At 28.0% G+C, this 27800-nt stretch overlaps 1 protein-coding gene across 4 annotated transcripts; it reads right to left on the bottom strand.

The window, feature by feature from the left end:
• flfl (serine/threonine-protein phosphatase 4 regulatory subunit 3 flfl) lies at positions 1 to 25816 on the bottom strand. Of its 4 annotated transcripts, none has more exons than XM_043046379.3 (17): positions 25373 to 25816; positions 24480 to 24694; positions 20480 to 20535; positions 18378 to 18476; positions 16732 to 17355; positions 14603 to 14752; positions 13653 to 13697; positions 13455 to 13571; positions 10515 to 10569; positions 9994 to 10070; positions 9254 to 9347; positions 5154 to 5312; positions 4511 to 4680; positions 3988 to 4136; positions 3742 to 3911; positions 1831 to 1979; positions 1 to 1124 (listed from the first exon to the last, which is right to left on the bottom strand). In XM_043046379.3, exons 2-17 carry the CDS (start codon positions 24619 to 24621, stop codon positions 1023 to 1025), a joined length of 2358 nt encoding a protein of 785 aa, XP_042902313.1. In that variant the 5' UTR covers positions 24622 to 24694; positions 25373 to 25816; the 3' UTR covers positions 1 to 1022. The 4 variants fall into 4 exon arrangements, with proteins under 4 accessions (XP_042902313.1, XP_071034049.1, XP_071034045.1 ...); XM_071177948.2 differs by having other exon boundaries at positions 5154 to 5309; XM_071177944.2 differs by having other exon boundaries at positions 25027 to 25400.
• Between the last annotated feature and the right edge of the window lie 1984 nt (positions 25817 to 27800).

Below are 27800 nucleotides of genomic sequence, written 5' to 3'. Positions count from 1 at the left end.
TTACATATATATATATAGTTTGTATTTTTTTTAAATTTTTATATACTTATGTAACAAGACATTATGGAAGAACAAACATATACAACATGCACATAATAATGCATGACAACCTGTGATCACACAAACTTCTAATGACCATGTTCTTTAATAAAAACTCCATACATAACCTATGTACACGATTTACCCATGTAATGAGTTTTGATGAGAAGCTAATTCCATGAATGATGAAAAACAGTTTGAATTTACAAATGAGAGTATGTGTTCGACTGCAAAGAAAAAACACTGTACAAATATTGAACAAAAAGGGGAAAAATTTTGGATTACAAAAAACGATTGTAAAATCGATAAATCCATTTTCTTTGCTATCACATAATATAAAAACCCTTCGAATATTTTTTGCAACAGGAGGGTTAGGGGGGCATAGAAAAATAACTTGCCAGTGGTAAACCTTTAAACAAAACTTTTTTCTTTTACAATGAGCTCACAGGAGGTAGCTTCAGTTGCAAGTTAAAATTAAAAAAGTGATATTTAAAAACAGGCAACTATTGTTTGAAGACATCAATTTTAAGCAACTTCCCATCATTGCGCTGTCAAGTCAATAACTAAGTCCTCAATTTTGCAGAATGCTTTCAGGAAATTTTAACAGGAAACTTAATAACAAAAATACAATTTTTGAATTATCATTTCTAATACAATTCAATTTTTTTTAATAACTAAATTATTTCATGTACTATAATAACATAGCTACTTCAATCATAAACTTCCACTGTTTTATTTTTTTTCAACACATAACTTGAGTCCACTGGATTGTTATTGAATTTATTCTGATTAAAAAGAGTTTCCTCGTGTCTGGCATCAGTGGACCGACAGGCACAGATGGCAGTTGACGTGATGAAGAGGGCAGCAGAATAGCTTCGAGAAATTTCATGATGAATCAAAATTGCTTCGATTTTAAAAACTGGGAAACGATTCTGTACAACTTTTTGTGTGATTTCGGCAAGTGCGAATTATTAAAAAATATGCTATGAAGATACTCTTGGGCGCTTTGTTGGAGGTGTACTTGAAGGATCATCATCGTCTTCTTCCTCTTCAGAATCTTCATCTGGATAATCGACTAATCCTCCCTGGAAAATAAATTCACCATTCAATCTCTAGGGTATAAAAAAACTATATATACATACATCCCTATATAACATAAAATCATAATGGTCTAACACTGTTGGAACACTTGGCTGGAAAATCACGTGGTTCATACTAATGCTTTCAAGTTATCAATTTTTGATGGACTGTTATTTGAAATGATTTTGTTAATCCACCTAGACTTGTGTAAAGCTTTATTGAGGATTATTAATATACAAATTTCTTGGTTTTTAAAATCCTAATATTTTTAGTATATTTTGTATCACATCAAATAATTAGATTCAAGGCAATTACATCAGAAGTCAGAACAATCACTTTTTTAAGAGTTATTACCATTCATTTTACACATGGTTTTTAGAATTTCAATATTTTAAATATGTTATGTAACTTTAATTACTTTTTAATATTGTTTCAACAATTCCAAGTTGAGGTTAAATTCATGTAGGCTTAGTTTAGAAATTTTGCTTTATTTATTGGAAAACCAATTTCCAAGAGATTCAAAAAAATTTTGATACTTTAAATATATTATTTAGTGTGAATCTCAGACATTGACTTTTAATAAGCACTTTTTGACACACTGAATCTCATTGTTAATTCGTGTGTTTTTCTCCTCTTTTATAGTTCCCTAAGAGTCAAGTTGACGATAGCTCAGTATGAATACTATAAGATATGCATGAAATAAAAATTTACCTTTTTTGTTAGCTGAGGAGATTTCACTTCAACAGTTGGACTTAGAGGAGGTGTTATACTGGATGGGCTATTGCTTCTTCTATTATTTAACACTGGTGAAAATGACCTTAAAGGAACAGCTTTATTTTCTTTTCCATCTTCCTTTCGGGCTGCAAGTACAAATTTATGAAAAATTAAAAATCAATAAAAACTAACGAAACAGAAACAACCACAAAAATCTTTTTGTTTTCATAAAGTAATTATTTAAATCCTTTTTAAGATGCATTATTTTTATTTTTGCTTTGCACCAGGGTGCTTAACCATATCACTCAACAAAAAATAAGCATCTTTAAAGTACTTTTGAAGGACACAAAAAATTTTTTTAAGCACTATATACACTAACAAAATGCAAAATAATATTCAAAGACATTACATGATCATGATAAAATAACTAGTCTCTGACAAAGAACTCCTTTCTTGATTACATTATAAAATAATATAAAAACAATTATAAAATAATCAAGAGATTTTTTAGTTCGATATCAGAGGGTGGAAAATAAGGCCTAATATTGAGAATATCTTGCAAAACGTAGCAGAATTGCACATGAGAGTGCAAGAATCTCACAGAACCCAGATCAGTAGACGCACACGCAGACTCCCAAGTATTTCATCAAACATGTAACACGATGGGTTCGATCATATGTTACGGACCGACAGTATGCCGAAACGGATAGTGGTTGAATGAATTATGAAAATGCTGAATAGAACAATATGAAAACCGCGCTTTTGCACAATACTCAGCAAAAATCCACACGGTAAAATTTTTTTTTATCATTTTTGAAAAGGGAAAATTAAGCACCTTTTAAAAACATCCCATGAAAAAAAGCACCTTTAAGGGCATTTAAATACGAAAATAAGCTCTTTTTAAAAATGCTACGCACCATGTCCCACTAAGTACAGATAATATTAGGACAACATTATCTTAAATTGTTGATTAAATATGCCAATGTCTTATTAAAAATGTCCCACTATGAAAATTAACTACAGTTAGGTAATTAAAATTCCAAGTAAATCAGGTGATAAATGAATAATTTATTACATCAACTGTTGGCTAATGTCATTTAATAAATAAACCAAGTACCCATACCCCAAAATTTTTCTTATTTATTTCTTTTTAATAGTAAAAAATAAATAAATAAATAAATACTTACGATTTTATTTATATCATTATAGAATAAATTTACAAGGAACTAATTATTGTAAAATATTTGTTTTGTAGAAATTTGCCCTTCTTATATTGCTTTGCAAAAAGGCTACAATTCGCTCATTTTATTTAATTCTTAAAATATCAGTTATTGAAAACTCATAACTTTACAAAAATAAATAACTGATCTCCATACCTAAAAACTTCAGAAAGAAAAAATCCAAAAATATGTAAAAACATTTGAAGAGTACAATATTCAGAAATTTCAACAAAAAAGGGAGTGATTAATCAGTTTTAAGATGCAATGAAATTTTTTTTTGGCTGCAGATAAATTACACTTCAATCATTTAGAAATTTTATCATTCAGAAATATTTATGTGTTACTCAAACATTGCCGCCTTTGCGGAATGACTCAACAGCAATTTTTTTTTCTCAGCTGTAAATTTATACTTGAATGTCAAATTCTACATACAAATATGGCACACTTGTCAAATCTGAACGCTCTATTATGAAAAATTTTCATCCAAGGGGGTGAAATTACATTTGAAAGCCATAAATCAAATAAGAGGGAAGAAAAAAAAAAAAAAAGATGAAGAAAAGAGAGAACAATCGATCTAGGTATCAATCAAAAGTATCAGACGTTCAAGAAATACTTATTAAAAAAGGAAAGAGAAATTATCTGCAACCAAAGATTAAGATTTTCATCCAAACAAGATGCTAAAGAATACCTCTTTTTTCGAGAATTTTATTTAGTCCTATTTCAAATTCATCATCTAAATCTTTATTGTTTTCATTCACTGGCTCATCTTCTATCTCCTCTTCATCATTAAACCACATTTCCTCTTCGTCTTGCATTCGCTGAATATCTCGTCGAAGTAAGTTGATATTGTTTACAACACTGTAAAAAATAATGAGAGGTTCAGGTGATGCATTTAAAGTGAATGAGACAATGAATGAAGAAGAAAAATACTTACTCATTGCATACATAACCAGTACGGTCTTTTCTATCTAAATGTTGTTCATAGCGAACCCTAAGAGACTTGAATGTTTGAACATAATCTACTTTATCTAATATCTTTCCATACCTCTCCACTACATGGCCACATAATGTTTTAACATCTTCCTAAAAGAAAAAAAAACATTCACCTAATGAAAAAATTGCTTGTATTGTGAAATCCACATAAACATCTAAAAATAAACTGAAGAGAGATAAGAAATCTGCATATATATTATTAACTATTTGTTTTGTGTTATATATTTATTTACACTATAAATTTGCTTTAAATTGTTGGGTAATTTTTAGCATAAAAATATCCAACAAGCAATTAAAGTAAGTGGCAGTTTATTTAACAAAATCTATTTAATCATATTAAAAATTAGAAAAAAAAATACTATTTGTACTAACTATTTGTAAAAATAAGAACTTTTTCTTGAGTTTTAAAATAAACCTTTTAACTAGGTTTTTTTTTATAATGATCAACAAAAATCTATACTTACAACTTTAATAAATTCAAACATTTCAACTATAGCAGAATCCAAAAGATTGTATCTGCCATTGTTCCTCTTGAAAGCTTCTACAACAGGTTGAAATAAATTACCACTAATAATATATCGATTGTAGAATTCATCTTTCATGCCTATAACTTTGCGCATAAATCTAAGAGCACCTGCAAGTGAAATTTTTTTTTTAAATATATATATATATATATAAAGACATCAATACAGATTCAAATATAGCAAAATCCAAGAAAAGATAAGTAAAAGTGATGATTGTAAAATGTTCTTTATTAAAAAAACTTCCTCATAAAATATCCTCTTCTGGGATTACAGATGTAAAACTGAAGTGAGATCCATCTCTCTTTTCAAAAAGAAAAAAAAAAAAGATTGCTGTCTAAATAACAGTAAGGTATGATAAATTATAAATCATGTCTAATGTTGTCAAAATAACAGAAGGTTTCATAAAAACGCCAGACAACATTGATCTTGTCATATAATTTATCAGAGTTTCTAATAAAAATAATTCTTATTTCAATGCACCAAAATATAATGATGCCTTTGTTCAGTTAAAAAGTTTCTTCAATATACAAAATATTCATTCACAATGAAAGGAAAAAAAGAGATAAAAATTTTTTTTACTCACATAAAATTAGGAATGTATGTTTGGACTTCATTAACACTAGTATTCTTCCCAATAAGTCTTTTTGCATTACATAGTTTTTTACATGATAGGTATGATGCTCAACACAGAAAGATAACAATTCCAATATTAGACCCATTAACTGTGCAGTTTGACTGTCTTCTGAAAGATGGCAATATTAATCACTCGCAACACTAAAAATTTTGTAAACTTGAAAATAAATTTTAAAAAACACAAATATTTTGAAACTATTTGTTTTCAACAACAATGACCTTCATGCTAAAGTTACAAATTTATACACCAGATACAGTGAAACTTTGAAACAGTATCAGAAACCATAACATCCACCCATTTAAGACTAGAACATTCGACTACTACATATTTTCACAAATGATTGCCTAGAATTTCCACAAACTAGGCAAGGGGATCCCTTTGGATCCATCAACTTCTCAAAATATTAATAAAACAAAATTACTTTTCTGTTTGGTCAAAGCATTAGCGATTGATACAAAAGATATAAATATGTAAAATATCAGTTGAAAACAAATGACAATAACATAAAAAATTAAGAAAAATCTTCCCTAAAAAACTATTCCCCCCCCCCCTACTCGTAGTCTTAACTATATTTTCTTATATATAGTCTTATATACATTTTTACAATCCACAAAATTTTTTATTTTGTAATATTTTTTACAAATAAATAAAATTCAACTAAATGACGTGATTTACCGGGTATCTGCAACATTTTAGATTTTCAAATTCGTGACTAATTCCAAGAATTTTTCACGACTTAACGAAGTGTTACTACTTTCTCCCACAATAACATAACAATAAATTTAAAAAAGCATTATAATAACATTAATTGAAATGATAGATATAACCAAAACTGTTATTCTCTGCATTTTCATATTTATAGATTTTAAATTTAAAAAACAGAGTAAAGAAAGAGTTGAAACAATACAGCTGAAAAAATACAAAAGCAAAAAATTTTTTTCCTGCAGAATTATATTCTAAATATACTTTTCTTGTTCATCAGAAAAAAATGAAATACTCCTGATTTTTCTGTTCTCATTTCGGAATCAAAAAAATTTGCCCATGACTGGTTTGCTTCAACTAAAATTTAAAATTGATAAAATAAAATTTTTTTTAAATCACAGAAGTTTAAAAGATAATTCGCTCTAGAAATAATGTTTTTTCTTTCATTTTTTGAAAGAACACCATAATTTTTAAAGAACATGATAAAATCATTTTATATTCTAATAAAATATGACTGAGTGATGATTTGGTTAGGAATTCAGATATTTGGAACAGGATGAAATTGGGGGGAGGAGGATTCCATTTTAAAAATGAGATATTTTGGAGACCTAAATCCATGACATTTTATAAATAGTAAAATTCATGATATTTCATGACAAATTTTATTCAATACTGAAATTCATGACTTTCCAGGTGCGCGGTTACCTTGGATTTAATGTTAGGCCTCGTAAGATAAAGCTTATTCATATCATATAAGCCATCTCATCAAACTTAAGAGCCATAAAACAAATATTTTACATAAAGCTTTTTCCCTCTATTAGTCTTTTACTGAAAAATTAAGTTATAAAAGTTTTGATACAGAAATATTCTAGGGTGTTCTAGATGCCAGGAAGAAAAAAAAAGTTGACTCCTAAACATATTTTCATACATTTTTTAATTTATAAATGCGCGCAGTTACCTTGGATTTAATGTTAGGCCTCGTAAGATAAAGCTTATTCATATCATATAAGCCATCTCATCAAACTTAAGAGCCATAAAACAAATATTTTACATAAAGCTTTTTCCCTCTATTAGTCTTTTACTGAAAAATTAAGTTATAAAAGTTTTGATACAGAAATATTCTAGGGTGTTCTAGATGCCAGGAAGAAAAAAAAAGTTGACTCCTAAACATATTTTCATACATTTTTTAATTTATAAATGCGCGCAGTTACCTTGGATTTAATGTTAGGCCTCGTAAGATAAAGCTTATTCATATCATATAAGCCATCTCATCAAACTTAAGAGCCATAAAACAAATATTTTACATAAAGCTTTTTCCCTCTATTAGTCTTTTACTGAAAAATTAAGTTATAAAAGTTTTGATACAGAAATATTCTAGGGTGTTCTAGATGCCAGGAAGAAAAAAAAAGTTGACTCCTAAACATATTTTCATACATTTTTTAAACATTTTATTCATTTTTTAAAAAAAAGAATTATTTACAAAAATTATTCACTTAAATGTTATCAAAACTTACATACATATGAACTTTTGATGAACTATCAACCAAATATATTGCTGATTAACAGAGGGACATGTTGACATGTTTTTTTAATTGAAATTATTCATTATTCAATTAGATAAAAAAATAATACTGTGCTATAAAACGTTTAAGTTTGGTATTATTTTGATATGAACCTTTACATGATGATATATTTGTTAATTACACGATATATTTTTAATTATCATCTAACAGTTCAAAACAGTCCAAATCTTTTAATTATCATCCAACAGTTAAAATTATCATTTCTTCTTTAGCTTTTCTCATAATAAAAAGATGTTACAAGATAAAAAAAAATATTAACTCAGATTAGAACATTTTCTTTCAAGAAACAAATTAATCTGTACAATTATATTACTTAATATTGCAAATTTAAGCTTTTATATTTAGTTTTGTTGGAACACTAAACTTTAATTAAAATTAGCCTAAAAATTCTAGTTTCTTCCACAATAAGAGTTATATCCAAAGCTTCCAAATGATTCTTAAGAGCTTTTTCAACTAGCTTTTATTCAGACTTCATTCTAAACAGGATTTGCAAAAAGTGCCTTTTATTAACCATCGACAGGCAAATTTTGATATTTTCAATAATAAGACGGTACGACACACGAAATCTAAATTAGAGTTAACACTTATTGACAAGCTCAATTTAGGAAGATTTAATAGTTTCCAATAGTTAATCGTTTCTTTCGTTCCAATAGTTTATCGTATCGCTTCGTACAGAATTTATTATTTTTTTTTAACGATTCATTTCGTAAATTTACCATTTTTTAATCTTTTATTTATACCTTTCATATTTTGATGCCTTTAATCTGATTTTATAGTTACTCACATATTTCACATTTGACAACAAGTTCATGATCAGCATAAACTTTTTTCGATGATTTACACATTGTTTCCAGAATTTCGATGTTATTACAACTAAAGAATTTAGAATTTGAATTACTGCTATTTGATGCAACAATGCTTCTATTGTAAACCCATGCCATTTGTCTCTTTTTGGGTGGTTATTGTTTTTTTTTTTTTTAAACTGATATTTTGAACAAGTTATTAGAGAACACAATTTCAAATTTAAGTATTCACTTTTTGACACACTTGGTTCACAACAACTCCATTGTAAATCCACAATGTTTTGGACATTCCAACAGTTTTTAAAATTGTAATGTCTTTAATACATTAATATGAAAACTGATTTCGACATGATTGGTTTCAAAGGTTGCCGACGTAAATCTAAGTTGCATTGCCCTATTTTTTCTCTCACAAAATTTGAAATTATTAATATAATGTTTTGTTATTATGACATGTACATTTCCGGTTTGAGTTATTATCACTCCTTGAATTAGAAACGAAAAAATTTCATGACTTTAATCAAGAAAAACGTGATTTTTATGACTTTCATAATTAGCAAACACACTGTTCCTAGTAAGTCTTTTTGCATTACAGTTTTTAACATAATAGCTATGATGGTGCTACCACACATTTTCACATGGGTTTAGAATTTTCGAAAGCTTAAGCGAGGGAAGAGAGTCAGTTTAACTTCTCAAAATGTTACTGAAAAAAAAAAAAAAGCTTTTAAATTTGGCCAAGCATTAGTGATAGATCACTAAATATCACGAAGTGGCATACAAAACATATAAAATAACAGTTGAAAATAAATGATAAAAATCCATCTTGAGAAGGGGAGGGGGCATCTCAACAATTATTTTACATAAAGCCCTTCTATTTTGTAAGACTTCTGGGTCTCTATTGAAAAATTTAGTTTAAAAATTAGAAACAGAAGCAATTACAACTTGAATAATCAAAATACGGCACCTTTACTGGGTTTGTCTTCTGTAGTGTTAGCCAACATGGGTGCTATAAGCACATGCATACAGTGCTTATAGAAATAATTCAGAAAGTCAGATTTCTGTAAAAAATATAATAAGAATATTAATGAATTTGCAGGGAATTTTATTAGAAAATTAAAATAAAACCATGATCTAAGGAAGCAGTTTACATTCTGTGATCTACAAATTAAAAAATACTACTGTAGTCAATTTGTTCTTAGCTTGTAGTGTAAGACATAAATTTTTTAAAAAAAGCAGCAGTGTGTAGCACAATACAATACCAACAAAAAAAAAAACACATTTGAAATAAGCCCAAACATCTACATATATTGTTAGTTTAGTAAAGAAAAATGCTTAAACATATTTTCGAATTTAATTGATACAATATCTTACACAAATCCATCAGAAAAACATATTTAGCTCTGTAACTATCAATGAATAGTACTTATTGCTAGCTTATATAAACAAGAATTTAATGTTTTTTTTTTTAAATAAATATTATTCTAAATCATTTTTATGAATTTTTACTTTAATTTTTAATACTAGTGTTACAGTAACAACATTTAGAAAGTATTTTATAAGCAGCTTATTTTTTAAAAAAATAGTTGCAGTTAACTACAAAAAACTGTTTTTCCTATCACTGCTTCCATTACTCATCTTTATATCAAAAATTAAAATGCAAAACTTAATGTACACAACACTAAGCCCTTCAATAAGTAAACTTACATTTACAGTTGCTAACATGTTTTCAGGATCTAATAAGATTTTTATGATGCCACAGAGATGAACAGCTCTACCCATTTCTAAAATAAAAAGAAAACAAAAAGTGTCAAAAATATCCTTAATTTAATTGTTATTAATTTTAACATTAAAATCTCAAAAATACGAACTGCAACTTATATTTTAAATATTAATAGATAAACATCAATACCATACCATACTTTTAAAATTCAAAAATAAAGTTTAAAAAGAGGGGTGGAAAGATTTCCTACACAATAAGTCTTTTACTTATCTAGCATTGATGTAAATAATAAAGTTATAACAACATAAATAATAAATTACAAAAAATTAAAATGAAAGTGAGCCATTAACTAGAACTTTTACTTTCAGAAAGAAAACAAGATCGCTCAAAGAAAATAAGTTATTTCAAGCAACAACATTTCACATCGAGTATTATTTTTTAGCAAACACATTATTAACACACACAAAAAAAAAGTGCTTAATCAATAACTAACGATAATATTTACCTGGATCTGGATCACAAATCATTTGCTCAATTATGATATTTAACAAAAGTTGGTCCTAAAAATAAAATTTGTAAATATGTCAGAACAGAAACTAGTATAACATGTAAGATAAATATATGGCGTGTAAATACAAATCAAAAAAAGTAAAAGCAAATTAAAAGCTAGCTAGCTGAATACTCATTTTTCATATGGTGGGAAAAAATAAAATATCAATAAATCAATATGAATAAAAATAAAGTACAAAACTGAGAAGCATATGCAAATACAATTAATAAAATTTAAAACAATTCCAATTTTTTTAATTAATATTTGTGGCCTCTCTAAAGGCTTTACACATTTAGATTAAGCAAAACATGTATTAAAAATCTCATCCCATCAAAATAGATTGATTACAATCAATATTATTTTTAGCTCAATATTAGTTGAGGGCAACTCATTTAGTCAAAATTCATTGTGATGAAGAAATTTCTTCCAGTACTTATACCTTTCAAGGAGGGTGTGAAAAACCTTTTACCACAGTACCTAAATTAGTATTATAGGTACCAACAAAAACAACATCCACTACCATAGAACCAGTAGTACTAATTACAAAAATAACTTGAGTATTGTTAGCAGTTTTTAAGTCCCATGAAACTTTTCTCCTTTAATTTTGCTTTTAATACATAACTAGTTTTTAATATTTCATTTATTGTTGATTTGAAATTATTTAATTTTATGGGTACATATTTCAAAAGCATGACTAAAGACAAAATAATGTATGAGGTTTCAACTTTAGAAATACTAATTAATCAATAAAAAATTGACGATTTCTCAACTGTCATGAATAAAAACAAGCTTTTCTGTCTTCTCCTATTTGATGTGAAAAATTAGCCTCAAATATCATAAGTATACAGGGTTTGGACTAAATAATGGAAATCCTTTTATACTAACATATTTTTTGATGTTTCTCAAAAAATACTAAAAGGATAATTTGATGATTATAGAAAGCTTTTAGGATACACGATTTTTCATACTTATTAATGAAGTTTAAAGATTTAGAGGTTTGAGGGACCAAAAATAAATTACAAATGGAAAATAGTGTTTTTGAACATCTTATGCCAAAAATTGTAGCAAAATATTTGTAACTTGTAACAATTTATTTGGTTATTATATGCAATAATTACACACAATCTTGTAAATCTAGTTTTAATATTTACAGAGCCATGGACATTTTTATATATATAAAAAAAAACTTTGTCTTCTTTCAATAACTCTAAAAATATTCAATAAAACTGAACAAAATCTCTGGAATAATTTAAAACCAATTGTAAAATTATTACTTTAAAATTTGTTAAACTGCTTAATATATGAGTAATTAAAGTAGTTCTTTTATACTTTATCTTTGGTTTCAGAACAATGGAAGAAAAAACTATACAACTACAAAACAATTTTATTAAAAAATAAAAATTATTAATTACTGCTAAATTGAGTTTTGAAACACATTAAAAAATAAAATTAAAGATTTCATTTGATATTATCTTTATAAATTAAATTTAAATGTCAATTTAGATTAAATATCCAATTTTAATAGGAACTTTATTCAAAAACTATATTTGTATCATTTAAATATAATCTGTTAATTCATTTATCGAATTAAAATCAATAAAAAATCAAACAGCTTTTGCATTGTCTTTATTTCCAACAAATAATAACTTTGCTTTAAAAAAATAATATTTCAGAGAAATTTTTAAATTTAGTTTTTGACGTACGAAAAAATTTCATATTATGCTTCTATTTTTGGTTTAGAGTTGTTTTGAAATTAACAATACCATACTGCAAATACAAATTTAAGGTTTAAATGTATTTGTTCATGGGAATAACATATCAAATAAGAGAGATTGTTAAAATCGAACTTGCCAAATATTATTTAAAAAAAAAAATATTAAAAAAACATTACACAACACTTTACTACATTCAAAACTTTATTAAACTGAGACTTAATGTGCAGATTTCATAATACACAATCATATGAATTCTAGATAAAAGCAATATTTTGACCTCACTTTAGAGTTATTATTAAAGTGGTTAACTGTAATTTGTTAAAGAATTACCAAAAATACACCACTTCCTTACCTGCATACATTACAGCATAATATTAATAAATAAATATTACATAAATAAATATTAAAAAAAAAACCCACAGGATTATCATTGATAATAATGTCTTATTTACAATTTTATATCTTTTAACACTCCTTTGCACTGTAACTAAATATTATGATCGCATAATTATAGTATTAATTCTGAAATATAACATTAAAATACTTTCATGTACGGTGAATTTAATTCTTAAAATAAACTTACATTCTCTTGTTTGTTCACTTGCTGTAGGGTATATTCTCTAACCATGGGTACTTAACTTTATCAATAACTTTTAATATTAACTAAAAATTTAAGGTACAAATGTATTTGTTCATGGTGATAACAGATTCATTAAATAAGATAGCTCGTCGGAATCTGAAAGAATTATGTACAAAAAGAATTTAGAAATAATTTTTTTTATGACTTTTTAACCTTCTTTAGAAAAATACCAACTATTACATTTTATTAAATTTAACAGTCGAAAACAGCAACATTTCTTAAGAAATATAGAATTTTTTTAAATCAATGGGCAATCATAATTACTTTTTAATAGAAAATATGCCAAATATTATTTTAAAGAAACATTACTAGATACTTTACTATATTTAAAACTTTGCTAAACTAAGGCGTAAAGCGCAGATTTCATTATACACTATCATATAAATCATAGATAAAAGCAATATTTTGCCCTCACATAACTCTTAATACATCTTTGCATTGCAACTAAATATTATGATCACATAATTATAGTATTAATTCCGAAATAACAAATTAAAATGCTCTCACGCACAGTGAATTTAAATCTTATAATAAACTTACATCCTCTTGTTTGTTCACTTGCTGTAGGGCATATTCTCTAACCATGGACGGATTGAAATCAACAATATAAGATAATATATCTGTGGATGCTGATTTTATGGCTGGATCGTCCATGCTCTAAACAAAGAAAATCATTTTCATCAAACATAGCCACAAAATTACTGTAAATAAAAAATAAAATTATAAACATTATCTTACCAATGTTATTTCAAGTGCCTGCAGAACCCCAAGAGAGGACAATGTCTAGAACAATGAAACACCAGTTAAAAAAAATAGATAAATAAAACTTTATATAAAAGCAAAAATATAATAGAGGGCTATTAAATTGGTTTATCATTCGATCTAAGTAAATTTATAACTAGTTTTGTATTTATAAAAATATTACCTTGATTTAATAAATGTCTTTATAACTAGTTTTGTCCAATTTATTTCTACATACTTGATAGACTAACTTCCTTTTGAAAGTTCAGATAACACATTGTTTTATTTAGGTTAAAGAAAGTAAATCCTGCTTTGCTAAACCTCACATTTTAATATAAATTACAACTCTGATGGATCAACTATAATGGTAAACTATGAAAATGTACATTTTAATTTAATGAATAGATTTTAATCTAAATTATCATTGAGTACAAGAATTTCAATAAATATATAAGTATGTCAGATTGAGATTGAAAAAAAAAATTACATTAAGGAAACTTTGACATGAAATATATAAAATGCTTGTCTGTGGTTTGAATAGTAAACAACCAATGTCAATGGTTGGGTAATAAAAACATATTAAAAAGGGGTGCTCAGTAGTATCAAGTGCAGACTAAGTGAATGGGAAATCTCATTTTGCTTACTTACTTTAAAGATTATGAAAATTTAATTCCTAAAATGTTGTCATTGGTGGTTCTTGCATTACACTACACTAAGAGAGGGGTAGGGGGTAATGTTTTAATACTTACTATTGACTGCGGATTTTCTCATTTTAACACTATTGTATATATACATTAATAGTAACCTATAGAAACACATTGTGTACCCCCTAATATGTCTATAAATATTTCCTTTGGTGGGGTACACTAGTACTTGATAATATAACATGTGGTTCAATTTTAATATTATTTATTTATAATAATATTAATATCAAAAGGACGATTTACCTTGAAAAAAGATTCTCTACTTTGGGGCTGTAACGTTTGAGAAAACATACAATATTCCTTTAAAAACAAAATAAGTTCTTTCCTTTTTTGGTCATCAGTGGATTCATCAGTTAACTGAGCAAATAATTCTGTGAGAAATTTTGAGTCTTCCTAAAAAACCAGAAGGGAAAAAATATATTAACACTAATCAATAACCTATGTTATTAAAATTTCTACATGTGCTAGGAATTAAAAACAAAAGTTCAGTGTCTTATCTTTTTGATGTAAAAAAGCTGCACACTGTTACATAAATAATAAAATTACTGAATACCAATCAAAAACAAATTTAAAGTAATTTCAATGCATTTATTATCATTCAGTCGCTTCACATACAAGTTACAATAAAATAAACTACACTGTTATATAATTTATTAAATAAATAAATATCGTGATTTTTGGACTTTTAACTATAATAATTGAATAGCACAATCAAGGCTGCCACTCAAATCTGGAAAAAAAAAATTCCCTGTGTTTTCCTTGTACATATTACGCACAATATATTAAGAGAAAACAATTACCACGTTCTTGTTGGGCTAACTATATTTATTAGTTTTAATTGCTGGAAAAACACCTGAACATACTTAAATAATGCTATAGTAAATGAAATAGTTCAGTATAGCTGAAATATCATGGTTAAACATCTGATAAATAACGCTTTGAGTGGTCACCATTTTATAAAAGACAAAAATAAGAAATAAAATTCCCTGTATTTTCCCATTTTGTAAAGAAAATATCAAAATTCCCTGCATTTTCCCTGTTATTTTAGGTGATTATTAAATTCCCTGGTTTTCCCTGCGGAGTGGCAACCCTGACAATGTATAAATTAAGTTTCGTAGATCATCAATCTCTACAAAAGCGTTAGATATGGAATCGACAGTGATTTTACCATTTTTGGCAACTGACATGGTCATAAAAATACTACCAGAAAATATACACTGGAATTAATTTGTTATGCACCCACACCCGATGCTTGGAGATTTTTTTCTTCTTCTCAATCACTTTGACACATTTTTATTGGCAATCATATATTCATTCTCTATTTATTAAGGTTGCAAGCATTGCAACCCTAATGAATTCAAATTTTATTCGTATCACAGTCATCTTTTAACAAGGTTTTTCAAAGCTTTTTCTTCAAGGAAAATAAAAAAGCCACAGTTTAAGGGTCTTACATTAGCAGCAAAGTGAAAATTTTAAACTGTATATGCCATCTTGCTGCAAAGAATCATTTGGGCCTTAGAATGAGCAAATATCTGAAATATTTAAAAAAGTAATTAAACTTTTTTTAAAAATTGCAAACATCTCCCCTCCCCAGATAAAAATTATCAAAATCAATGTCATATTCCCACTTTTTTTGCAAATTTTTATGATCCCAGATAATACAGTGTTGGAGTAAATTTCTAAATTTTAAAAATTAGATCACAAGCACTTTTAATCACCATGTGACATAATCAATAACTTTTCACTATGTGATATAATCAATAACATTTTTAGTTTCATTTCAATGAATTATTTTTATCGATGTTGCATATTTTTACATAAAATTTTCATTTACTCTAATCAAATCATGTTGTATTTATTTGCTATTTCCCAGATCAGTAACTTTTTAAAACACCATAAACGTTATGGAAAATTATATTATGCAGTACTTACTGTTGTAATAGTGGAAATAACATTTCACTGAAGCTTGTTTTACTGACATTTATTTAATTTAAAAATACTTTTCTTTTTAATTTCAATCTGCTTTTTTTACAAGCCCTTAATTTGCTCAGCTGTTTTAAATTAATAAAGCTCTTTACAATAAGTCTTCACTACTCTAGGCTTATATATAATGGCCTGAAATAAATCAGACTAACTGAACTATGAGTATTCGAAATTAATGTAAAAGTTTAAAGACTCATTGCAATAGATAATAGAATAAGGCTAGAGAATATTAGGCTGAATGAAAAATACTGAAAACTTTTTGAAATAGCCAGGCACATTACAAAGAGCAGGATTTTCCATCTTATCTACAACATACATAACATGAGGGGAAAAAAACTATAATATAATTATAGTAAATTATTATATTAGTTCTTTGAATTACGACTTACCTGTATCATTGTAACTATTTCCACCTTATTAAAGAATATAAAAGAACTAAGTGTAGACAACATATTTTCTTCAAACACAGATGGAGTTGGAAAACACACGTCTTGAATGTATTGGACGCGATATGTCTGATGAATTTTTGTTATAAGGTCTGGATTGGAGATGGGGATGACTTCTTTAAAATGAGACACATTGCGTAAAAAATCCCTATGTTTCTTGGGCGTGGGAGTCGAAGGATCGTACTCCAGAGCACCAACAACGTCAAATATTGTATCGTCCGCAAACATCACTTCGAACAGAGCATTTTTATTAAGCATAAATATATTCCTAAAAATTTCATATAATTGATGAAGTCCTTCTAAATTTTCTAGATCTTCACATATATGAAATATCTTTAAAAGTTTCTTAACATAGTTCTCTGATTCTAAAATCATAGCTAACTTTTCTCGCCTAGCAGGAGAGGGTAGACAACTGCTAATAGTCTCTGCCACTTCCTCCAACCTACTAAGCTCACAAGCCGGGAGTTCAATGGGAGGGGCGGAATCTGTCACATCCTCAAATCGCTCATCTTCAGACTCTTCTACCAGGTCTTGGGTTACATCCACAGATGGATCCTTCCCCTGCACCTAAAACATTACAACATAAAATTACTTATCTTTGTTTCATAACAGCTTAATTTTAAACTGAAAAATTGTTAATTTTGAATAGAGCTTTTCTCCTAAAAACTTTTTTAAAAAAAGGATACTTTTCACAAACATTTCAAAAAGGGAAATCAATAACATAAACTAAAAATAAAATTATGCAAATACAATTTTCATCTATAGTTTAAATTAAAACGTTTAAAAAAAAATCCACCCTTAAAATTTTTTTAAAATCAAAATAAAGAGGTTCGCACATTACTGTAATTAAACTTTTTGTATATATACAGAATACTGGGGTTTTGAGCAGCACATGAATCAGAGCATCAAATATATCGAATAGCATAAAATATATATCTCACTAAATTAGTAGTTGCACATCATCCAAAAACCAGAGGCACGATTAAAATCACTTAGTTTTTTTTTTTTTAAATCATTGATTAACACCAATTGATTTTTTTAAAGTAAATCATCATGTCAAAAATATTTAAATATATTCTGTAGGGAGTGATTCTTTTCAAAATTTGATTTCATTGATAATGAAGGTTTTATCCAAAGAAATGACATGACATACATGTCACAATACTAAAAAAATATATGGAAATCTATAGAAATAACTTTCAAAAAAGTAATGATGAAGTCATCACAATAAGATTACTTAAAAGTTATAAATCAAAGACAAATTTTCGTTCTTTTTTTTAAAAAAGGACATTTGCTACTATTGCTATAAAAACAAGCAAAATAGGGCACGGATTTATGATGGAATTGGAGCAAATAACCGATATTTCATTCTTTTAGATTAGGCCTTAAACATGCCATTTTCTCTGTTATGTTTGCCTCTTAGAGCCTGAAACTCTATTTATATGTGATTATTGTGGTTTAAATTGGATTAATTTTGTCAGATAGCCCATTCAATAACTTACTCTCACATTTTTATTAATATTTAAGATCATCAAAAAGCTATGAGTAATTTGGTAGAAATTTCTTAAGATATAAGAGGAAAAACTTACTTGACAAATCTTTTCCCAAATCTCATCACAACCTGCCTTTTCTTGAAAACTCAAAGCCAAGTCAAAATTATCACCCTCTGACCATACAATAAGTGTTTCCTATTACATTTAGAAAAGTAAAATAATTATTACCTTCAGAAATCTTAACCATCACTATGACGAAGATATCACAAATAACATTGACCACATATTATGTAAGCATAGCTGGTAAAATGTAAAAATTAAAAAAATAAATAAATGTTACATGTTTTCTTGATCTTTTCAATGTCAACAATGAAAACAAATTGTATTAGAAAAAAAAATCTACATTAACATGAATGTTTTATTCTATTTTTCATTATCATTATTCTCAGAATAGGCATAACTATTTCATCAGTTGACATAAAAATGAATTCTGAATCAACTTAGCAACTCGGACAAGCTCAAAGTTTCTCAACTTTAGTAGTTTAATATTGGCTACAAACGCTCTATTTTCACTTGTTTCAGTGGATACATTTTTTTTCTTCCGGCAAATGTATTGAGCTTTAGTGCCAAAGCTTCATTTTGTTGCTGCGTTGATGGCATTGTTAGTACTATCAGTGCAATTTCAGCCAACTATACCTTGATACCTGTTCTTTTCACCAAGTTACAGAATTAACATTTTCAGCAGACATAAGAACGCATTGTTTTTCAAAATAAAGAAAAACAATCTCTTTGTCCTAAGATTCACATAGTTCCAATAAAACTTCCACTACTGACTTCTACAAATGCTACAAATTGGTGAATGGATTCTGATATAATTACTTATTCTTCGATTAAAAAATTAATACCATTAAATTTAGGATTCAAACTATTAACTGCATAGTGAATAGGTTTTAATGAAACTTTCACACTATGCAAAATAACTTTTTCTTCATTCTGCAAAATGGAGCCGATGAATATTTAGTTTGCTGGACTCTACTGATTACTCTGAGTTTAACAGTTTTTTAAGGAACGATTTTAGTTACAGAATTGTTCTTCCAAGTTTTTAATCTATGTAATTTAATTTACTATAAAAATTGTCTAAAATAAAGAGTAAATATGATTATTGTAACTCAAAAAGATGGAAAAACCTTCATAGATACTAATCTAACATTATCAATTCAAATATATTTTTTATCAAAATTCATTAAAAAATAACTTTCAAAATTATAAGTTTTTTTTTATAATGTGAAAAATTAGCTTTTAAAATAATGTATGCCTGAAAACAATGCAATTAAGATCAATTTTGTTCAATTAAAATCTTAAGACTAATTAAGATTTTTATTTAGCCTAATTTAGTTACTATGCCTTTCTTAGTTTTATTTATTATATAATTTTAAATAAACTATCTAAGGTTTGCCTTCAATGTAAATAACTTCGAAGATAATGTTCTCACAAAAGAACATTGCATCTGTAACATGTACATTGAAAGTCCAACTAACTCTTATGCTTTAAAACATACATCATGATTAAAGAGAATAAAATAATAAAGAAAATTCAAAATAATGCAGAAATATTAAGGATAAAAATACAGTCAACATAAAATTTTCTCTTATTATTTTCCCACTGGAAAAATTTCCTTTAAATCAGAAATTAGAAAAGGCTCCATCAAAAAAATCTCATGCTTTATTAACTAAGAGCACAGTAAACATACATTATTGTGATGATCTATAAAGATATGTATAATTATAATTTTTGCTTTTACATACATTTACTTTAACATTATATTGTACTTACTTAACTTATTAAGGATAATAAAAAACCTAATTATAAGCAAAAAACTAAATTATATTATCATATAGCTATGCATACAAGAAAAAGTTGATATTTAAAGATACCAAAGCAATAAGCTAAGTTTTGTTGTTTGTCCTAGAATCAATGCCTTTTTTCATTGCTACTTTTGCTTGGTATGTTTCACATTTTTTTCTTAATATAAATAATGTTATTAGATTTTGATGAAGAGCAGTTTGAATCAATCGAATGCTATCATTCACTGACTGATAGGAACTATTAGACATGTCACAAAAGACAGGAGGTAACATAAATGAGGACAAATTAAGAAACATATTTAAAAATAACCATTTAAAAACTAAGAGTTTTACCTGCTGCTTTTGATAAGCTGTATCTGGTAAAATTTTAGACTCCAAAAGAACAGAACCTAAAATATATAATATGAGAACATAATAAAAATGAAAACCTTCTAGCATTAAATGTACATTACACAAATTGTTTTAGCAAAACATAGAAGGTGAGTTTTAAACCACTTTATTGCACAGATTAAACTCAGATTCTCCACTTAATTTTAGGTTTCTAGGTTTTTTAAGAAAGTTACAATAAAATTTTTTACTACCCAAAGCAATATTCCACCAGAAATATTTTCTTGATTTAATAAGCAACAAGGTTTGCATTTTATTAGAAAATATGTCAAAGATTTAATTTTGTATAAAACAAAATTTGTCGAAGGTTTGGCATGTTGACATGACTCATAGCATTCAAATACATAAATTATAGATAAGTAAAAGCAATATTTTGTCCAAAAACTGGAACAACTTAAAGTTTCATTGAAATGTAGTTTTAAGAGTCGCAAATACTTCCTATATTAAGATTAAAAAGATTATAGTGAGATAGCTAATAAAATTAAAAACTATAATTTCTACTCAAAGCTCAATTTGAAAAACTCTTAATTAACTGCAAATGCAGTCACAATTAAGAAAAAATATGAAACAAATATTTTTGAATCAAAAAGTATTTTTTTAAATTATTCTAATTTTTACAATAATTCAGAAGAAAAAAATTTACAGGTGTTGCGGATGAATTTTTACAAGAAATAATAAAAAGGCATATTAAATAATTTTTTTAGGACAATATTAGCTACTTATTGTTAATTTCAAAATTTTTTATTTTCCATGTTGCAAGATTTTTCCAGGTTGAAGACAAAATTTAAAGTATTTCCACTTTTTTTATAAAACAAAATTAAATTCAAAGACCAGGCTTTTCTGTGAAAATAAAGGACCTGTGAAAACTAAAAGTACTCAATCAAAAGGTATTTACTGTATTCTTTTACATGGCTCATTATAAGCCTTAAAAAAATAAAATGAAAAATAATGATGTTTAATTACAAAAGAGAGAAAATTGCTATCACTGGTCACTAATTGGCCTTTTTTTCTTTCAAGATAGACTTTCTTAGAAGCCACAATATTTCAAGTCATGGGTTGGAAATACTGCATCAACTAATATTTTTACTTTTGTAATTGTAGGATTGTTTTCAATTCCAGCCAATAATAATTAAAACTTAACAAAACTCTTTCTTCTACAGTATTCATATTTTATGACAGTAATTATGAATAGTTTAATAAAAAGAAAATTAAATTAATATAATGTAAAAACATTAAAAAATGTAGTGACAAAATTATCATAAGCTTTACTTTTATTTTATCTCATGCTGCTTTGTTTACAAATGCTAGCTTGATTTTTGACAACTCTGTATTTGTGATAAAATGGCGAATGTGATTAAATGATGTTTAAATGTAGAAGAGAGAAAAATGAATATGGTTAAGATTTTAATATTTTTGTATTTGTGGGGGTATGAAACTGGAGAAAATTTTCTTAGGAATGAGAGATCAAGAAAAAACATGGTTGATTGATGTAATTTTTATAGAGAAGGTTGCATTGATATATAAAAATATGACAAATGAGTGAAATGACTGGAGATCCTGGAATGATTGCAGAAACTGATGAAAGTTTGGTAAAGGAAAATATAATCATGGTAGAAAGAAGAGTGAGTGATATATATATATTTGATGTTGTAGCAGATATGAAATTAACTTGGCTTGAAGTTATTATCCAGAAAATATCACCAGAGACCCGATTTTCTGAAAATCTATCAGTCAATCATTCCTTGAATTTTATTGATCCTGAGACTGGTGGAGATATTAATACAACCGAGGTCATGTAGAGACAGATAGAACGAGAGTTTTGCAAGGAAAATGTTTGCCAGTCACCCAATGAAATGTTTGATACTTATTTGCATTGATGTGGACACCATGATCACACAAAAGGTAAATTAGGTAAAAGGTAAATTGTATGCAATACGTAAAATATTAGTATGTGCCACAATGGGCTAAGGATGTTGAAATGGAATTCTAATGATGTTTATAAATAAGAACTATCTTTGAAATGAAACGATTCTGAAAACAAAATCGCAATTTCATATAAATGTTAATTTAACATGTTAAATATGATTCAGTTGTTAATAAATTTGTAAAATAACAAACATTTCACTTTACGATACTGACCTTGGAGTCAGAAAATATGTAATTATTAGGTGCCTCCACCTATAGTAATCTTTTACCTTGTATAAATCGTATTTTAATTGTGAATTTGACTTTGGAAATCAAATATATTTCTTCTAATCTCCAAAATAAGTAAGCACGCACTTTGTATGACCAATAAAAAAAAAGAAAAAGAGGTTTATATCATTATTAAAATGGATGGAAAACCATACACACGTAGCCAAATTATTCAACAAAAAGTAAGGACTTTAAAATAAATATCACAATTAGGCAGAGTTGGAAAGTTTTTGATAATTGACGGTTTTATCTTGTTTTAACCGTCACGTCAAAAAAAATAATTAAAAAAACCTTATGGCATTGTTTTTGACAATCGTCAAATATCATGAAATTTTGAATCATGTAAAACAAATGGCGTTTTCATACGCTACGGACTGACAATAACCCGAAATGGATTGTGATTGATTTAATTGCGAAAACGTTGAATAGAAAAACTTCAACAGTGCCTTTTTGCATAATTCGTAGCGAAAAACAACATGGGAAAGGAAAAATCTCATTTAGAAAAAGGGAAAATTAAGCACTTTTTAAAAACATCCATGAAAAAAGCACCTTTAAGGGCTTTAAAAAAATGAAAATAAGCACCTTTAAAAAACGCTAAGCATCCTGATACAAAACTAAATTCTGGCTATGCTAGGGGTTAAATTTTGATATGAACTATGACATCTATGATAAGGTATTAATACTCCATTTTAGACATGACATGCATAACATACACAAACCTGACGGCGCTAAATTTATCATGGAAAGAAGTTTGCTTATACTCTTTAAAAAATTACTACCACTTTCCAGCATTGGATTTGTTATTAACAACTAATCAAATAATTTATTTGATAATATATATAATAAATTATCACATATAACAAGCTCAAATAACCATTTATAATCAATTTTTTCATAATAAAATACAATTTTTCCAAATGCTGAAATATGTTTTTTAACCTTTTAAATATTATTTCACATGAAAAGGTATATTACTCATTAACAGTCATGTTAACTTTAACAATCCACTCTATTTTTTAATAATTTAATAAATAAAATAAATATATAAAAACAATTAAATATAAAAGTTCAAATTCTTCAGATGATAAAAAGATAATTTTTCATAAGGAAACTTGCTTCTTAACTCTATTAATTTTGTTTCATGTAAAATAAATTTTTATCAATAATTACTGTCATGCTCATACATTTAAAATTATCATAATAGATTTATAAAAGGTTTAATAGCCAAGTCCCATTCTTCTTTTTTTCTCTTCTTTTAGTGGATACCTCAAACTAGGATGACAGAAGATTTAATTTATCCTTGCAGAAAAGAAAAAAAAAGTTTTCTAATATCTTATTGTAAAAAACCAGCATAGTTTTCCAATAAAATATGTTGCATATATAAAGCAACAAAAACTAGTAAGCACATCATGACGTATAGTTAACATACATGATTGAAATTACCAGAAGAATTACTTTTAAGTAAAATCTTGATTTTTAAACTTGTGATCAAAAATAGACAAAAAATTTTTGCAACCATACCAGAATTTTAACACAAATTCCAATTAAAATAAACATACTATTCTTAGCTTTGAACCTCCTCGTAATACTGTAAGGAAGTTTACAACAAACAAGTCAATTAAAGTTTTTTCAGGCATTAACAGTTGTTGTACTTTCCCATATAACATCATATCATCCTACATATTTGTAAAATCAGCATCATAAAATAATAAAATTGAATATTCTAATTTAATAAGTTGCGATATTTACTAACCATCTGATTCAGCACGAACTAGCAATGACATGCCTTTCAGCCTGTCTATATAAGATGATGACACATGTCCAGTGCCTCTGTCATCCCACTGACGATCAGCATTTAGTGCATACAATTTCACACGGCGTCTGGTATCTGCCATGCCGTTTTATCTAGAGACAGGTACAGGTAACCTGCATTTCTTGTTCACTTCCACATTATTAATACAGAGGTCTCTAAAAAGAAATATATTTGTCTAAGAAACACAACACTTAAAGGAATAAAGATCAAATGCACTTATCGATTCAGATTCAATTCACTTGAAACACTTATCTTTTCTTTGAACAAGTCAAAATTATTAATACATTATCTTTGTTTCACACACAAAGACTGTAGATGAAGATATATACCAATTAACTTTGAACCAGTTTAATATTTTTATGACGATTGAGAACAACGTGATATCAATAACACAACTAAATAGTGGTCCATTTAATATTTGGTTTCACGGATGAAGACAGTCTCATAAAATGTAAACAAAATTATAATACTCCGTCGAAATACTCACCAGATACTAGTAATAAAAAAAGAATTATTTCACAGCGTCCGATTAACATAGGAAATACGCAAACGTTGCATTACAATGAAATTCAATGCTTTTCCTTATCGCGGAACATAAAGCATTATTCGGTCAGAATGACGGTCAACAGTTGCCTCACGCTGATCACTCAAGATTCCAAAACACCGCAATGAGATTGAAAAGTAACATTTCCTAAGAGTAACAACAACCAAACGGAACTGTATTAGATGATCCTGTGTTAATTGTAGTTTTTAACTCTGTTAAGTTTAAGACTATTGAAGTAATATAAACAATGTAGGTTGCAACCTCATGCATACACACTGTAAACACTCACCGATAAGACGCCATATTGCAAACAACTCGAACAATCTACGGGGTTAACTAAGTACAATCATGGCATAGCGCCATTTTTCGAATTAATTGGTTCAATAATGCTCATAAAGGTGAGGTTTTCGACCCTTAACTTTCCAATTCAGTGTTTTTAAATGTTTAATGTTTTCTAATAATTCTAGTGGCTTGTAAATGATTTCAAGATATTTACTAAATGCACATTGTATCGACCTCAGTAGCCCGAGAACGAGTCCAGAATCTACAGTAAAAACAGAACAAAAAATGTTCATATGATACCACCAGAAAAGTTCAGATATACTTGCGTTTAATTTATAAATATAAATAATATTGTTTAGGAAGAAAAAAATAATTGCATCATTTGAGGTCATCGTTCGTGAATGCATTGTTGAGGGTCAGCTTTTGAAATCACTGCTGCCTTTCAGGTGCCATTCTGACTGCATCAGATTTTCGCTTATACCGAATCTAGAGGTACTCACATTTCACGCCTTCACTTTACAACTTTAGGAGCATTTTCAGTGTCTGCGATACTAGCATGAGATAAGAACCTGTATAACGGGAGGAAATAATCCCCCTGAAAAGACTCGCCAACCTCAGGTAATGAGAATGCTCCTTGGGAACACTTTAATCGCTTTTGAGGGGGGGGGGGAAAGAACTTGAAATGTTTTTTTTTTTTTTTGCGGGAAAATACATTACACCAATCGGATACTCATATTTCCTTGACTGTGATCAGAGGTGTGTGGATCGCCTACAGTGAGAATTGGCGATCGAAATAAGTTGCAGGTGGCGTACAGCAGAACTCTCTTCCTATGGCAATACTTCACATACTTTCACCAGTAGCGTGTGGAAAGTCATAGAGGAGGGAAGTGCGTTAGTTTCTGTCTTAATTTCCATATAGATTAAAATCTTTTAAGTTGTAAAACTATATGGAACTGAAAACTACATTAAACATAGCTCTAAGGAAAAGTATTACGGAAATTTTAAAAAATAATTTTATTAAGTAAAAGGGAAAAATATTGGCGATCGAAATGGGCTGCAGGTGGCGTAGAGCAGAACTCTTTTCCTATGGCAACACTTCACATGCTTTCCCCAATAGCGTGTGGAAAGTCATAGAGGAAGGAAGCACGTTAGTTTCTCTCTTGATTTTCACATAGATTAAAATCCTTTAACTTAAAAAACTGTATGAAACTGAAAACTACATTAAACATAGTTCTAGAGAAAAGTATCATAGAAATTTTAAAAAATATTTTCATTAAATAAAAAGGAAAAATATTAAGAAAAGGGAAATTATCGTAGTACATTCCTATACAACTGAAAAGAGGAGGCGAGGGAAGGGAGAAGGGCTAAAGGCATGAAACCTGTCTCTCCCCAGATGGCGTATTCGAGTGTTGCGATCGCGAATTAAGAAAAGGGAAAATAGCGTAGTACATTCCACTGAAAAGAGGAGGAGAGGAAAGGTAGAAGGGCTGAAAGCATGAAACTGGTCTCTCCCCAGATGGCGTATTCGAGTGTTGCGATCGCCAATGGTATGATCACATGCAAAAAATTCGGAAATTCGAATAAATATGTTTCACCAATCACGTTCTTTTTCGCAGGAGTGTGAATGGCTTGCGAAACAATGGCTCAGTAGGTAGAATACAACGTACCCAAAAATTAGCAAAATTACACCAGTGGGAAATCACAGCCTTATTAATCCAGTGAAACAAGTGTTTGAGCGTCACGCATTATTCGCACAATAACGTCACACGATCGAGATGAGCTACAGATGGCGTAGAGTAGAACTCTCTACCTATGGCAACACTTTACATACTTTCACCATTAGCGTGTGGAGAGTGATTGCAGAAGGAAGCATGTTAGTTTCTGTCTTGATTTTCAAATAGATTAAAAGCTTTTAAGTAAGGAAACTATATGGAACGGAAAACTGCATTGAACATAGATCTAAAAGAAAACGTCTTGAAAATTTGGAAACACATTTTGACAAGTAAATGCGAAAAATATTAAGAAAGGTGGAAATACCGCAGTACATTCCTAAACAACTGCGAAGAGGGAAAGGGAAGGGTCAAGACATGGAACCGATCTTCTTCCTAGATACTGTATTCGATCGTTGCGATCGGGAATCATGCAGTTCGTACTTATCCAGTTAGATATGGTCGCATTCCAATAATCACTCCAGTTACGCATGACACATTTATTCTTAGTTCGTATCGTAATTTAGGAACGATCGGTTCAATTAGCTCGAGTTTTATTTGACATTAGCAACCGAAATCAGAAGCTCTCCCCTTTTAGAATCTTTGCGAAAAATATACTATTACATTTATTATTTTTTTGTGTAATTTTGAGTTTGCTACTTTTGCATTACTTATTAAAATGTATATATTTCCAGACTTCTAAATACCATTTTATAAAATAAAACA

The sequence above is a fragment of the Parasteatoda tepidariorum genome, chromosome 3, assembly GCF_982258835.1.
Source record: "Parasteatoda tepidariorum strain Cologne lab strain chromosome 3, Ptep-v5.0, whole genome shotgun sequence".
Taxonomy (NCBI): domain Eukaryota; kingdom Metazoa; phylum Arthropoda; class Arachnida; order Araneae; family Theridiidae; genus Parasteatoda; species Parasteatoda tepidariorum.
The sequence above is the reverse complement of the archived record's forward strand: the minus strand, read 5'-3'. Positions and strand labels throughout refer to the sequence as shown.

What these genes read in the sequence shown, in the direction of transcription:
- flfl (XM_043046379.3), bottom strand. Translation starts at nt 24,621, where the DNA reads ATGGCAGATACCAGACGCCGTGTGAAATTGTATGCACTAAATGCTGAT. An exon ending in CAGCTTATCAAAAGCAGCAG is followed by an intron (nt 18,477 to 20,479) that starts GTAAAACTCTTA and finishes TAAATGTAATAG; the next exon opens with GAAACACTTATTGTATGGTC. An exon ending in AGGCACTTGAAATAACATTG is followed by an intron (nt 13,572 to 13,652) that starts GTAAGATAATGT and finishes TTCTTTGTTTAG; the next exon opens with AGCATGGACGATCCAGCCAT.